General features: G+C 41.2%; 1 protein-coding gene across 3 annotated transcripts in view; it reads left to right on the top strand.

Annotated features, from left to right (window-relative positions):
• The window catches only part of ENTREP2 (endosomal transmembrane epsin interactor 2), a 1,396,283-nt gene that overhangs the window by 1,155,473 nt on the left and 224,802 nt on the right, over positions 1-16,008 (top strand). For all 3 annotated transcript variants that reach the window (XM_073652930.1, XM_073652929.1, XM_073652931.1), the window contains exons 6-7: positions 12,357-12,517; positions 14,038-14,173. In XM_073652930.1, coding sequence (XP_073509031.1) covers positions 12,357-12,517; positions 14,038-14,173 — 297 coding nt within the window. The remainder of the gene's footprint in view (positions 1-12,356; positions 12,518-14,037; positions 14,174-16,008) is intronic.

The raw sequence follows: 16,008 nt of genomic DNA, 5'->3' as shown, positions 1-16,008 counted from the left end.
GGACTAGTAAACCTGCTGCCATGTAGTCCTCTATATTCGTAAGTGCTGTATAGCCGTGTCCCCACTCCCATTGGCAGATTTCTGTGTACACTGTACATGGGTAGAAAGCTGCCAATCAGTGGTGTGGGCGAGGTTATATAGAGCTCAACATTCAGAGAACCGGTAGATCTGCAAGAGAGAAAATGGATTTTATCAAAATGACTGCAAACAACTAGGTAAGTGACATATTGCTGGAATCAGGGTCTCTGCCTCTACATTATGCTGATCTCAGATGTGATAGCAAAAACCTAGAGACAGATTCCCTTTAACCACTTCGCGCCAGAGACTGTTTTTGCCTTCGTGACCGGGCCAATTTTTTCAATTCTGACCACTGCCAGTTTATGAAGTAATTACCCTGGAACGCTTCAACGTATTCCCCTGATTCTGAGATTGTTTTTTCGTGACATATTGTACTTCATGATAGTGGTAAAATTTCTTCGATATCACTTGCGTTTATTTGTGAAAAAATCGGAAATTTGGCAAAAATTTTGAAAATTTTGCAATTTTCAAACTTTGAATTTTCATGCCCTTAAATCAGAGAGATATGTCACACAAAATAGTTAATAAATAACATTTCCCACATGTCTACTTTACATCAGCACAATTTTGGAACCCAAATTTTTTTTGTTAGGGAGCTATAAGGGTTAAAAGTTGACCAGCGATTTCTCATTTTTCCAACAAAATTTACAAAAACATTTTTTTAGGGACCACATCATATTTGAAGTCACTTTGAGGGGTCTTTATGACAGAAAATACCCAAAAGTGACACCATTCTAAAAACTGCACCCCTCAAGGTGCTCAAAACCACATTCAAGAACTTTATTAACCCTTCAGGTGCTTCACAGGAATTTTTGGAATGTGGAAGAAAAAAATTAACATTTAACTTTTTTCACAAAAATGTTACTTTAGACCCAATTTTTTTATTTTCACAGGGGTAACATGAAAAAATGGACCCCAAATTTTTTTGTGCAATTTCTCTTGAGCGTGCTGATACCCCATATGTGAGGGAAAACCACTGTTTGGGCGCACGGCAGGGTTCGGAAGGGAAGGAGCGCCATTAGACTTTTTGAATGTAAAATTTGTCTGAATAATTAGCGGACGCCATGTTGCGTTTGGAGAGCTCCTGATGTGCCTAAACAGTGGAAACCCCCCACAAGTGACACCATTTTGGAAACTAGACCCCTTAGGGAACTTATCTAGATGTGTGGTGAGCACCTTAAACCCCAAGGTGCTTCACAGAAGTTTATAATATTGAGCTGTAAAAATAAAATTTTCACATTTTTCCCACAAAACCGTTTTTCATCCCTTAATTTTGCATTATCATAAGGGTAATAGGATAAATTGCACCATGAAATTTGTTATGCAATTTCTCCTGAACACGCTGATACCCCATATGTGGAGGCAAATTACTGTTTGGGCACATGGCAGGGTTTGAAAGGGAAGGAGCGCCATTTGACTTTTTGAATGTAAAATTTGTTTGAATAATTAGCGGACGCCATGTCACATTTGGGGAGCCCCTAATGTGCCTAAACAGTGGAAACCCCCCACAAGTGCCACCATTTTGGAAACTAGACCCCTTAGGGAACTTATCTAGATGTGTGGTGAGCACCTTGCACCCCCAGCTGCTTCACAGAAGTTTATAATATTGAGCCGTAAAAATAAAATTTTCACATTTTTCCCTCAAAAAATGTTTTTCATTCCCTAATTTTGTATTATCATAAGGGTAACAGGATAAATTGCACCATGAAATTTGTTGTGCAATTTCTCCTGAACACGCCGATACCCCATATGTGGAGGCAAATTACTGTTTGGGCACATGGCAGGGTTTGAAAGGGAAGGAGTGCCATTTTACTTTTTGAATGTAAAATTTGTTTGAATAATTAGCGGACGCCATGTCACATTTGGGGAGCCCCTAATGTGCCTAAACAGCGGAAACCCCCCACAAGTGCCACCATTTTGGAAACTAGACCCCTTAGGGAACTTATCTAGATGTGTGGTGAGCACCTTGCACCCGCAGCTGCTTCACAGAAGTTTATAATATTGAGCCGTAAAAATAAAATTTTCACATTTTTCCCTCAAAAAATGTTTTTCATTCCCTAATTTTGTATTATCATAAGGGTAACAGGATAAATTGCACCATGAAATTTGTTGTGCAATTTCTCCTGAACACGCCGATACCACATATGTGGAGGCAAATTACTGTTTGGGCACATGGCAGGGTTTGAAAGGGAAGGAGCGCCATTTGACTTTTTGAATGTAAAATTTGTTTGAATAATTAGCGGACGCCATGTCACATTTGGGGAGCCAGTAATGTGCCTAAACAGTGGAAACCCCCCACAAGTGCCACCATTTTGGAAACTATACCCCTTAGGGAACTTATCTAGATGTGTGGTGAGCACCTTGCACCCCCAGCTGCTTCACAGAAGTTTATAATATTGAGCCGTAAAAATAAAATTTTCACATTTTTCCCATAAAAAATGTTTTTCATTCCCTAATTTTGCATTATCATAAGGGTAACAGGATAAATTGCACCATGAAATTTGTTGTACAATTTCTCCTGAGTACGCTGATACCCCATATGTGGGGGAAAACCACTGCTTTGGTGTACGGCAGGGTTCGGAAGAGAAAGAAGCGCTATGTTGGCTGGGATAGGCAGCAGACACCATGTCACATTTGAAGAGTCGCTGACATGCCAAAACAGCAGAAACCCCCACAAGTGACCCCATTTTGTAAACTACACCTCTCAAGGAATTCATCTAGGGAAGTAGTGAGCATTTTTTAATTTTTAAATTTATACCATTGGGCAGTGAAAAAAGCATAATTATATTTTTACCACAAAAAAATGTTTTACCCTCAGATTTTACATTTTCACACAGGGCAATGGGTAAAAATGGTGCCGAAATGTGTCACACAATTTCTTCTAAAAGTGTCAATACCCCATATGTGGCTGTATCGTACCACTTAGCCATACGGTGAGATTTGAGGGGGAAGGAGCGCTATTTGACAATTGGAGAACAAATTATTGTAGAATAGGCATTTGGATTTTGGAGCACAAAATTTTCTGAATTTCTTTTGGGCGGCAAGGACCATTTTGCTTTTCCAGAGCCTTTCTGCTACCAGTAACTTGGAAGTCCCTTATATTTTTAACAGATGATGGACCTGAGTGGGGGCTAGCTTTTTTTTGAGGACTGAGTTGAAGCTTTTATTGGGAACATTTTACGTAACATTTATCCGGCGCTCTAGGCTGAGCACTTACATCGGGGTTTCCATCTAATTTTCCAAGTGATGTAATTCAGATGAAACCCCTGCAGGATCCATTCACTGTAATGAGGCAGCAGAGTTACTCTGGACTCCGTCTGGCCTCTGTTTAGTGGTGTCCTTTTTTTCAGAAGTGCACAAAACTGTGGCCAACCGCACTTTTATGCATGCCTAAAACAAATGACACCGTGGGATCCCAGGCTAGACGGCATCCACAGTGGCCTATATCTGCCTCATTACAGGGAATCTTCCATCATGGGTTCTGGCTGAATCACGTATTTCAGAGATTTACACGGAAACTCTGGTGTAAGTGCTCAGCGCAGAGCACAGGATAAATGTGAGCAGAGCCTTACTGGGATCTTTGGGAGACATAATAAACAAATCAGTAGCAGGTGAATAATATTTGTTTTATTTATTTTTTATGCCGTTCCTAGTGTGATATAACTGATTAGATTACTTTATTCTTCGGGTCGGTGCGATTACAGAGATACCAGATTTATATCGGGTTTTTATGACTGACAGCTGTCACACACTAAAATACGCTTTTTTTGCAAAATCTAGTTTTTGCATCACCATATTTTGAGAGCTATAATTTTTCCATATTTCGGCCGATAGAGTCATGTGATGGCTTGTTTTTTGCGGGACGAGTTGAAATTTTTATTGGAACCATTTTTGGGCACGTGACATTTTTTGATCGCTTTCTATTCCGTTTTTTGGGAGGTAAAGTTAACAAAAACAAACACTTCAGGAATTGTTTTTTGAGTTTTTTTTTATGCCGTTCTGCGTGTGGTAAAAGTGATCAGGCAGCGTTATTCTTCGGGTCAGTACATTTACAGCAATACTACACTTACTGTATTTTTTTATGTTTTGGCGCTTTTACACAATAAAACAATTTTATAGAAAAAAAAATATTTTTTTTGCATTGCTTTATTCTGAGCACTATAACTTTTTTATTTTTTGGCTGATGGAGCTGTATGGCAGCTTTTTTTTGCGGAACAAGATGACGTTTTCAGTGGCACCATTTTTATTTCTATTCTGCTTTTTGATCGCATTTTTTTCCACTTTTTGTTTGGCGATATGATGAAAAAGCATATTTTTTTGCTCCGTTTTTTATTTATTTTTATTACGGTGTGCACAGAAGGAGTTAATTAGTGTGACAGTTTTATAGCTCGGGTTGTTTCGGACGCGGCGATACCAAATATGTGTACTTTTTTGGTTTTGTAATAATTTACGGATTTATTGGTTTAATATTTTATTTATTTATTTTTATTTATTTTGTGATTTTTTTTTTTAATAGTTTAAAAACTTTTTTTTTACTTTTTTTTACATTTTTACTTAGTCCCTGTATGGGACATTAATTTTTAGTTTTCTGATCACTGATCTCATGTAATGTAATACACATATATTACATTATATGAGATCTTCACTGACTGTTTCAGTCAGAGTCTCCTGTCTGGTATCAGCTACATACAGGCTGAAGCCAGACAGGAAGGACACCATATATGGCAGAGCTGGAGGCGGTCATGTGACCTCCAGCTGCCATAGCAACCCCAGGTCCTCAAACGAAACGGAAGTCTTCGGAGGTAAGTAAGACGACCCCCTCTCTTCCTGCTGTCTCCTATATGCCGCGATCACTATAGATCACAGCATATAGCAGACAGCAAAGGGTTAACATCACTGGGACCTGATCTAATCAGGTCCCGATGATGTACCCTGTCAGAGCTAACGCTCTGCACCGGAATCGCAGTGCTTGCAGGACCCTGGGGGTCCTGAGCACTGCGAGACCACCCACCGTTTTTAAACGTCGGCACTGCACAGAGCCCGGCAAGCGCCGACGTTTATCTACAGTGGGCGGTCGGGAACCGGTTAAAGACGTTGCAAGACTGGGCTTTTTTGTACATTTTTGCCCCATTAGATTACCATGTGGAATCTGAAAGAATGCATATAAAATGACTAATGCATTTTTAAGTATGAAATTGTACTAAAAAAGTCATTAAAAATGCTGTTTTGAATCCAGGTCAAAACGCATAAAAAATAATGGAAACCACATAAAAAAGCAACCAAATGTAATACACAGAGCCGATTGGTATTGCATATTTTGGTGCTGGCACCTGCAGAAAACAACTCTTTTTTTATGAAAATGCACCCTCTCTTATTTCTTCTTTTTTATTAATCTATTATTTACAGTCCATAACCAGTTTTATCCTTATCATGAATACTTATGAACAACTTCTATTAATCCATGAGGGAAACAAAAAATCTAATGTTTTTCCACAGCAATAATGATCAAAAAATGCTCAAACTGTTGAAACACAGAAAAATCCCCATAAAAAACTCAAGTGATATTAGATGAAAAATTGTCTGCTTATGTCTACTTAAGAGTGACTGTAGATCACAGTAATTCGAGCGGACAACAGCACAAACATGAATGCAACAGTTCAAGCACGACACTAGGTTTTGCCTTTAGCAAATATTATTAGCTCACTTCTTACTGGAGGCAAGAGTTAAAGACCCAGCCTGCCAGAAACCAGTGAAAGCGACATGACAGCAGAACCTTGCCTACGGGAGAAGCAGAGACACCATGTTCTTCGATTGGCTTCAGCTGTGATTTTTCCAGTTTTGAGCAGAAGGAGCAGGGTCAAAGGGTTCACACTTCATTTGATCTTCAGAAAACTCCCTGCAGTATCGTGTACTGGTTAGTAGAGATGAGCGGTGTTCGACTAGAACTGTTCGCCAATCTCAAATTCGAGCTGTTTTGGGCGGTGTTCGAGTTGTTCGACGAACCCGAACGATTTGCAAAAAATTCGGCTGTTCGAGGTTATGTTCGATAACTGTTCGTGCACCAAAAGCGTGTCCTGCATGTCTGGCGCTATTTAGAGCACCAATCATGCAGGGATTGTCTGCCACTCACTGTAATGCCACAGCCATGGTGGTTGTGGCATTACAGTGGTTGCCCAAATCGATGGGAACAGTGCCAACAGTGAAACATGAAAAGCCGGCAATTCAGCAGCGGCATACACCTGTACCCGACAATTTAGAACCGAAAGAATAGGGCATCACACATAGATTAGATAGATAGAAACATGTCAGCCACATATATACGAAGTACAGTGAAAGTGTTGCTTACTGTACTTGTCATTTAGCGTAAAGGATTTATCAAAAAAAATAATAGTGTTTTCATGCACCGTCTCTTTAAAAAAGCCGGCCGGCAATTCAGCATCTGTACCGGACAATTTATAACAGACAGAATAGAGCTTCACACATAGATTAGATAGATAGAAACATGTCAGCCACATATATACGAAGTACAGTGACAGTGTTGCTTACTGTACTTGTCATTTAGCGTAAAGGATTTATCAAAAAAAATAATAGTGTTTTCATGCACTGTCTCTTTAAAAAAGCCGGCCGGCAATTCAGCAGCGGTACCCGACAATTTATAACAGACAGAATAGAGCTTCACACATAGATTAGATAGATAGAAACATGTCAGTCACATATATATGAAGTACAGTGATAGTGTTGGTTACTGTACTTGTCATTTAGTATTAAAATAAAGGATTTATTATTAAAAAAATTGGCGTGGGGTTCCCCTTAATTTTAGGCTCTAGCGGAGGTTAAGCAGACGGCTGGGGCAGATGTTTGAAGCCTGGGAAGGGGGTAATACCCACGGAGCTTCCCAGGCTACTAATATCAGCCCCCAGCTGAATACATAGCCTTTACTAGCTATTAAAATGGGGGACACCCCAAAAAAAATGACGTGGGGTCCCCCCTAATTTAATAGCTAGCAAAGGCTAGGCAGACAGCTGGGGGCTGATATTAATAGCCCAGGAAGGGAGCCATGAATATTGGCCCCCTCCCAGGCTAGAAACACCAGCCGTCAGCCGCCCCAGAAATGGCGCATTCATAGGATGCGCCAATTCTGGCACTTAGCCTCGCTCTTCCACGCTGCCCTGGTGCGGTGGCAGGGGGTAATAGGGTTGGGGTTGATGTCAGCTTATAATGCCAGCTGACATCAAGCCCAGGTTAGTAATGGAGAGGCGTCTATAAGACACCCCCATTACTAACCCCATAGTCAAAGTTAAAAAAAACACAAACACCCAGAATAAAGTCCTTTAATTGAAATAAAGACACAATCCTTTATTGTTCTAAATTAAACCATACTTACTGTCACGCCCATTCCAGCTGAAGCCAACGATCTCCTGCAATAAAAGAAAAATAATAAAGCAACCTCATCCTTACCTTTCCATGGTTCCCACGACAGCTTCAGCTCTGCTACATCGAGATGACAGGCTGGACCGCAGCAGAACGCCGCCATCCAGCCTGTCATCCCGCAGACACTGAGAAGCGCAGGCTTGCTTGCGCTGCTCAGCGTCTCTCTGTGACGACATCCAGATGAGCCGAGTTCATGTCCAATGAACTCGGCTCACCTCATGCACGTCACTGACAGCGTGGGAAAATTCTCACGCTGAAGCGGTGAGTGCAGGAGAATTCTCCCACGCTGTCAGTGACGTGCATAAGGTGAGCTCATGTCCAATGAACTCAGCTCACCTCCTGCACTTCACTGACAGCGTGGGAGAATTCTCCTGCACTCAGCGCTTCAGCGTGAGAATTCTCCCACGCTGAAGCGCTGAGTGCAGGAGAATTTTCCCACGCTGTCAGTGACGTGCATAAGGTGAGCTCATGTCCAATGAACTCAGCTCACCTCCTGCACGTCACTGACAGCGTGGGAGAATTCTCCTGCACTCAGCGCTTCAGTGTGAGAATTCTCCCACGCTGAAGCGCTGAGTGCAGGAGAATTTTCCCACGCTGTCAGTGACGTGCATGAGGTGAGCCGAGTTCATTGGACATTAACTCGGCTCATCTGGATGCCCTCACAGAGAGACACTGTGGAGCGCAAGCAAGCCTGCGCTTCTCAGTGTCTGCGGGATGAGAGGCTGGATGGCAGCGTTCTGCTGCGGTCCAGCCTGTCATCTCGATGTAGCAGAGCTGAAGCTGTCATGGGAACCATGGAAAGGTAAGGATGATGTTGCTTTATTATTTTTCTTTTATTTCAGGAGATCGTTGGCTTCAGCTGGAATGGGCGTGATGGTAAGTATGGTTTAATTTAGAACAATAAAGAATTGTGTGTTTATTTCAATTAAAGGACTTTTTTCTGGGTGTTGTGTTTTTTTTAAATACTTTACTAGAAATTCATGGTGGTCATGTCTAATATTGGCGTGACCCCATGAATTTCGGGCTTAGGGCCAGCTGATAATGCCAAGCTGGCCCTAACCCCTTTATTACCCAGTGAGCCACCGCACCAGGGCCCTGGATGAGTTGGGTACAGCGCCAGAAGATGGCGCTTCTATGAACGCGCCATTTTCCGGGGTGGCTGCGGACTGCAATTTGTAGCGGGGGGGGGGCCCAGAAAGCTTGGGCCTCCCTGCGCTGCAGATTCCAGCCCCCAGCTGCCTAGTTGTACCTGGCTGGACACAAAAATAGGGCGAAGCCCCACGTACTTTTTTTTTAATTATTTCATGAATTTCCTGAAATAATTTAAAAAAATTGAAGTGGGGCTTCGCACTATATTTGTGTCCAGCCAGGTACAGCAGGCAGGAACGGGCTGCCCCCATCCACCAGCTGCCTATTTGTACCTGGCCGGACACAACAATATAGGGAAGCCCTTTTTTTCTTAATTATTTCATGAATTTCATGAAATAATTAAAAAAAATTGAAGTGGGGCTTCGCACTATATTTGTGTCCAGCCAGGTACAGCAGGCAGGCACGGGCTGCCCCCAACCACCAGCTGCCTATTTGTACCTGGCCGGACACAACAATATAGGGAAGGCCTTTTTTTCTTAATTATTTCATGAAATTCATGAAATAATTAAAAAAAATTGAAGTGGGGCTTCGCACTATATTTGTGTCCAGCCAGGTACAGCAGGCAGGAACGGGCTGCCCCCAACCACCAGCTGCCTATTTGTACCTGGCCGGACACAACAATATAGGGAAGGCCTTTTTTTCTTAATTATTTCATGAAATTCATGAAATAATTAAAAAAAAAGTACGTGGGGCTTCGCCCTATTTTTGTGTCCAGCCAGGTACAACTAGGCAGCTGGGGGCTGGAATCTGCAGCGCAGGGAGGCCCAAGCTTTCTGGGCCCCCCCCCGCTACAAATTGCAGTCCGCAGCCACCCCGGAAAATGGCGCGTTCATAGAAGCGCCATCTTCTGGCGCTGTACCCAACTCATCCAGGGCCCTGGTGCGGTGGCTCACTGGGTAATAAAGGGGTTAGGGCCAGCTTGGTATTATCAGCTGGCCCCAAGCCCAAAATTCATGGGGTCACGCCAGTATTAGACATGACCGCCATGAATTTCTAGTAAAGTATTTAAAAAAAACACAACACCCAGAATAAAGTCCTTTAATTGAAATAAAGACACAATTCTTTATTGTTCTAAATTAAACCATACTTACCATCACACCCATTCCAGCTGAAGCCAACGATCTCCTGCAATAAAAGAAAAATAATAAACCAACCTCATCCTTACCTTTCCATGGTTCCCACGACAGCTTCAGCTCTGCTACATCGAGATGACTGGCTGGACCGCAGCAGAACGCTGCCATCCAGCCTGTCATGCCGCAGACACTGAGAAGCGCAGGCTTGCTTGCGCTCCTCACTGTCTCGCTGTGACGGCATCCAGATGAGCCGAGGTCATGTCCAATGAACTCGGCTCACCTCATGCACGTCACTGACAGCGTGGGAAAATTCTCACGCTGAAGTGCTGAGTGCAGGAGAATTCTCCCACGCTGTCAGTGATGTGCATGAGGTGAGCTCATGTCCAATGAACTCAGCTCACCTCCTGCACGTCACTGACAGCGTGGGAAAATTCTCCTGCAATCAGCGCTTCAGCGTGAGAATTTTCCCACGCTGTCAGTGACGTGCATGAGGTGAGCCGAGTTCATTGGACATGAACTCGGCTCATCTGGATGTCGTCACAGAGAGACGCTGAGCAGCGCAAGCAAGCCTGCGCTTCTCAGTGTCTGCGGGATGACAGGCTGGATGGCGGCGTTCTGCTGCGGTCCAGCCTGTCATCTCGATGTAGCAGAGCTGAAGCTGTCGTGGGAACCATGGAAAGGTAAGGATGAGGTTGCTTTATTATTTTTCTTTTATTGCAGGAGATCGTTGGCTTCAGCTGGAATGGGCGTGATGGTAGGTATGGTTTAATTTAGAACAATAAAGGATTGTGTCTTTATTTCAATTAAAGGACTTTATTCTGGGTGTTTGTGTTTTTTTTAACTTTGACTATGGGGTTAGTAATGGGGGTGTCTTATAGACGCCTCTCCATTACTAACCTGGGCTTGATGTCAGCTGGCATTATAAGCTGACATCAACCCCAACCCTATTACCCCCTGCCACCGCACCAGGGCAGCGTGGAAGAGCGAGGCTAAGTGCCAGAATTGGCGCATCCTATGAATGCGCCATTTCTGGGGCGGCTGACGGCTGGTGTTTCTAGCCTGGGAGGGGGCCAATATTCATGGCTCCCTTCCTGGGCTATTAATATCAGCCCCCAGCTGTCTGCCTAGCCTTTGCTAGCTATTAAATTAGGGGGGACCCCACGTCATTTTTTTTGGGGGGTCCCCCATTTTAATAGCTAGTAAAGGCTATGTATTCAGCTGGGGGCTGATATTAGTAGCCTGGGAAGCTCCGTGGGTATTACCCCCTTCCCAGGCTTCAAACATCTGCCCCAGCCGTCTGCTTAACCTCCGCTAGAGCCTAAAATTAAGGGGAACCCCACGCCAATTTTTTTAATAATAAATCCTTTATTTTAATACTAAATGACAAGTACAGTAACCAACACTATCACTGTACTTCATATATATGTGACTGACATGTTTCTATCTATCTAATCTATGTGTGATGCTCTATCTTTCTGTTCTAAATTGTCGGGTACCGCTGCTGAATTGCCGGCCGGCTTTTTTAAAGAGACAGTGCATGAAAACACTATTATTTTTTTAAATAAATCCTTTACACTAAATGACAAGTACAGTAAGCAACACTATCACTGTACTTATTATATATGTGACTGACATGTTTCTATCTATCTAATCTATGTGTGAAGCTCTATTCTTTCTGTTCTAAATTGTCGGGTACAGATGCTGAATTGCCGGCCGGCTTTTTTAAAGAGACGGTGCATGAAAACACTAATATTTTTTTTAATAAATCCTTTACACTAAATGACAAATGCAGTAACCAACACTGTCACTGTGCTTCTTATATGTGTGACTGACATGTTTCTATCTATCTAATCTATGTGTGATGCTCTATTCCTTCTTGTCTAAATTGTCGGGTACCGGTGTATGCCGCTGCTGAATTTGCCGGCCGGCTTTTTTAAACAGAGTGTCTTCTGAGCAGTTTGTCAGCTTTTGGACACCTTTGCAGGTGTTTTCTATGTGTTTCTATGTGTTTTTGTTTGCCTGCCATTGGTTTTAACGGTGTTCGACGGTGTTCTAAGGTGTTCGACGAACAGTTCGACGAACAGTTCCTCGAACATCCCGGTGTTCGACGAACCGAACCGAACCCGAACACTACGGGGGTGGCTCAACACTACTGGTTAGACTTGCTAACAGGCTCATTAAGCTTCTGTTTTCCCATATAATTGAAAGTGTTTGTCCACATTACTGTCTTTATCCCGATCCACTCCTAACATTCTCCCATTTTAGAGCTGGTTGGCAGATATAAATAAAATGGATTGAGAGATGTCAATCTGGTCAGTGGAGCATAGATAATGAAGTTACATTGTTACTGACTAATAGAAGCAACACTAATTTGCAATATTACTAGCAAGATTAATAAGATTTGTTACATGTGTAAATGATTGTGTAATAAATTAACTAATACTGACAGCAACAAAATAAAGAAATGGATCTGTCAACTGTTTTATTGTGGAGACATGACTTTCATTGCTATAGACTATATTATACATGAAAAAACAGCAGCAAAAAATTAGGATAGAGGAGAATTTAGGGATTTTGTCCTTTACGTTAATCTAAACTTTTTTTTATTATTCTTTTTTTTCTTAGTTTTTACCACACAGAGGACACCACACCAATATGGACTGTATGATGGCACATGGGGCAATTCTTCATCAAACCTTGGATTTTGATGAGTTTATTCCACCCATACCACCTCCTCCGTACTATCCACCCGAATACACCTGTACACCTGTCATGGAAGTGCAAAGGTGAACTGAGCTATCTACAATTATTTGATGTATTGCTTCTTTGTTAGTTTTTTGCATCTGTTAGGGTTTCGTTTTTCTATTTCTATTTTTTTGTTAATTTTAGACCTCGTATGTAATTTTTCACGTACATAGCAAAATATTTATTTTCTTCAATGTTTTGAATCCAAGTTTCATCAGTGTTTGTTCAGTGTTTCAGTTTTTACCACCAGTGTTTCATCAGTGATTTTCACTGATGAAAAAATAAATACATTTCAAATCTTTTCCTATTCTTGTTAATGTTAAAGGGAACCTATCAGCAGGCTTTTAGACCCCAACGTAACATCATCATAGTAAAGTACCGGTAATGATGATTACTTCCATTTCTTTATATTATAAGCCCTTGATTCTGTTGTCTTGTAATCTATTGGTGAAGTGTTATGGAAATGATCTCACAAGTGCAGGGGCTTGTCCTGCCCTTCCAGCTCTCCTTCTTTCCCCTCCCTGCTTCATCCTTCTGCCAATAATTGACAGATCACTCTTTTCAGTGACCGACTCACTCGATCAACATCTCCCTGCCTAGATCTAGATCAGGTGCCATCATTCCGGGGTGGCGCATGCGCAAATAAATAAAAACCTGCTGACAGGATCCTTTTAATCATGAACAGTACAAGGACGGATTTTCACAGATCCATACACTTGTATGGGTAAATTTCATCCATGTCGAGGATTAATAAAGGACATGTCTCCATCATTTTTTGGTGAACACACAGTCTTTAAAAATCATGTGATCAACTCCATAGACTTTAAAGGTTAAGCATTCTATCTCTGAAAAACATGTATAGAACATGTACGTGACTCATGGAAGCCTAAGCCTAAGCCTAAGTTTAGATGAGAGTTTGAAAAATATCCTGTTTTTCATCTAAAATAAAACAGTCAATCTTAATTCATATTGTCATCCGTATTTCAATCGTATTCCATCTGTCTGTGTTTTAAATCCGTACGACATATATTTTCATACATCAGTTAAAAAATGTACAAGACCTAGAGATGACTGAATCAACTTTGACGAGAGTCAAATTTGAAGCAAATTTTATTATATTCATAAATTTCATGAATCCAAATAGTTTGCTTGTATGTACTTGCATTCTGAAGGTGAGATTTTAGAGCTAAGGAAATTAAGAAGAAAGTACTTCCCAGATAGCAGATAAACAATTATTTACCTGAATTTATTGGGGCCCAATTTATTAGGGCATAGTTAAAAATCCAATAACTATAACTGATCTCAGTTGGAGATGAAAGACATTAAAGCTATATTTATGGGGAAACATTTGTTATTTAATGACAGTCCAATTTCTTTATAGTTCAGATAAATTAAAGTCTAGAATGTTGGATACATTTAGATAGTTATGGAGTGATAAATATAGTGATTAAGAAAACAGGTAAATCTGCTTTATTTGCACTCATCTCACATCTCACAGAGTCACTGATGAATCAATTTGATGTGTACTAAACAAAAAGTAATAAAAAGTTTTTCTTCATAGAGGGCTTCACCTGGACTTCCCACACTCACCTTTCAGTGCTTTGTATGAAGTGTCCATAAACAGCCCTGGTATTTTGTATCCATCTGAGCTGCCACCTCCATATGAAGCTGTGGTTGGACAAACTCCTGCAAGTCAGGTAAGAAACTAATACTGCAGTGTTTCATTAAGTTCTGATCACTAGCAGATGTGTTCAATCAAGGTGTAGAGAACTAATAGATACACAGACATTTTGTAATAATATGAAATGAATATATTCTACAGTGGCTTGCAAAATTATTTTTGCCCCTTGGCTTTTTACATATTTTGTCACATTACAACCTGTGTTTAAATATTTTTGTAATCATATTTGTGTGTTATGCATAGCACTAAATAGCCTAAGTTAGTGAAGTGAGAAAAATATAGGCATAAATTAAATTTATGGGACCAAATAACAAAAAATTGGCATGTGCATATGTATTCACCCCTTTTGCTATTAAGCTCCTAAAAATTTTTGGTGCAAGCAGTTACAGTTGCGCTCACAAGTTTACATACCCCGGCAGAATTTTTCCTTTTATGGCCTTGTTTTAGAGAATTTGAATGATAAAAAAACTTTTTTTCCACTCATGGTTATTGGTTGGGTGAAGCCATTTATTGTCAAACTACTGTGTTTTCTCTTTTTAAATCTTAATGACAATCAAAACATCCAAATGACCCTGATCAAAAGTTCACATACCCTTGTTATTTTGGCCTCATAACATGCACAGAATTTGACACAAATGGGTTTGAATGGCTACTAAAGGTAACATCCTCACGTGTGCTTGTAATCATTGTGTGTGCATAAAAGCTGAGTGAGTTTCAGGGGTACACAAACAGCAAAGCCACACGAAGAAGAATTAAAATTCCCCCCTTAGTATTTGAATGGCAAACAAAAAGGCTTGTATAGGGTACTGTTCACACTAAGGTAGTGCACAGTATCCGGCTTACAGCCTATTAGTTACGCCCATACTATTAGACTAGTTGGGCTGCCCGGTACTATTCAAGTGCACCCCATTGGAACAGACAACCCAGTTTACAGTGCCAGCACTGATGGGCCTGGCTGCACCCTGGAATAAAAAAGTGCTAAACTACATATATATATATATATATATATATATATATATATGAGGTATTAGTTGATATTTTGACCGAAATATGTAAACGCGTAACCCACGACAAGGGTCCTCATACTTACGAGTCCTGCTCTAAACACAAACAGCAAAGCCACACTAAGAAGAATTAAAAAATGCACTACCAGGGTGCAGCAAACCCACATAAAGATGGCAGCTACACAGGTGCAAAATACTGATGAGACAACCACTCACAACCTACCATTTCATGGAGGGGGTGACTGCTTAGTATTTGATTTGCACACAAAAAGGCTTGTATAGGGTGCTGTTCACACTAGGGTAGTGCACAGTATCCGGCTTACAGCCTATTAGTTACGCCCATACTATTAGACTAGGAGGGCTGCCCGGTACTATCCAAGTGCATCCCATTGGAACAGACACCTCAGTTTACAATGCCCGCACTGATGGGCCTGGCTGCACCCTGGAATAAAAAAGTGCAAAAATACATACAGTACAGACCAAAAGTTTGGACACACCTTCTCATTTAAAGATTTTTCTGTATTTTCATGACTATGAAAATTGTACATTCACACTGAAGGCATCAAAACTATGAATTAACACATGTGGAATTACATACTTAACAAAAAAGTGTGAAACAACTGAAAATATGTCTTATATTCTAGGTTCTTCAAAGTAGCCACCTTTTGCTTTGATGACTGCTTTGCACACTCTTGGCATTCTCTTGATGAGCTTCAAGAGGTAGTCACCGGAAATGGTTTTCCAACAATCTTGAAGGAGTTCCCAGAGAAGCATAGCACTTGCTGGCCCTTTTGCCTTCACTCTGCAGTCCAGCTCACCCCAAACCATCTCGATTGGGTTCAGGTCT

Source organism: Phyllobates terribilis, unplaced genomic scaffold (genome assembly GCF_046119375.1).
Source record: "Phyllobates terribilis strain yellow unplaced genomic scaffold, ASM4611937v1 Scaffold_11__3_contigs__length_659146591, whole genome shotgun sequence".
NCBI classification, from domain to species: Eukaryota; Metazoa; Chordata; class Amphibia; order Anura; family Dendrobatidae; genus Phyllobates; species Phyllobates terribilis.
The sequence above is the reverse complement of the archived record's forward strand: the minus strand, read 5'-3'. Positions and strand labels throughout refer to the sequence as shown.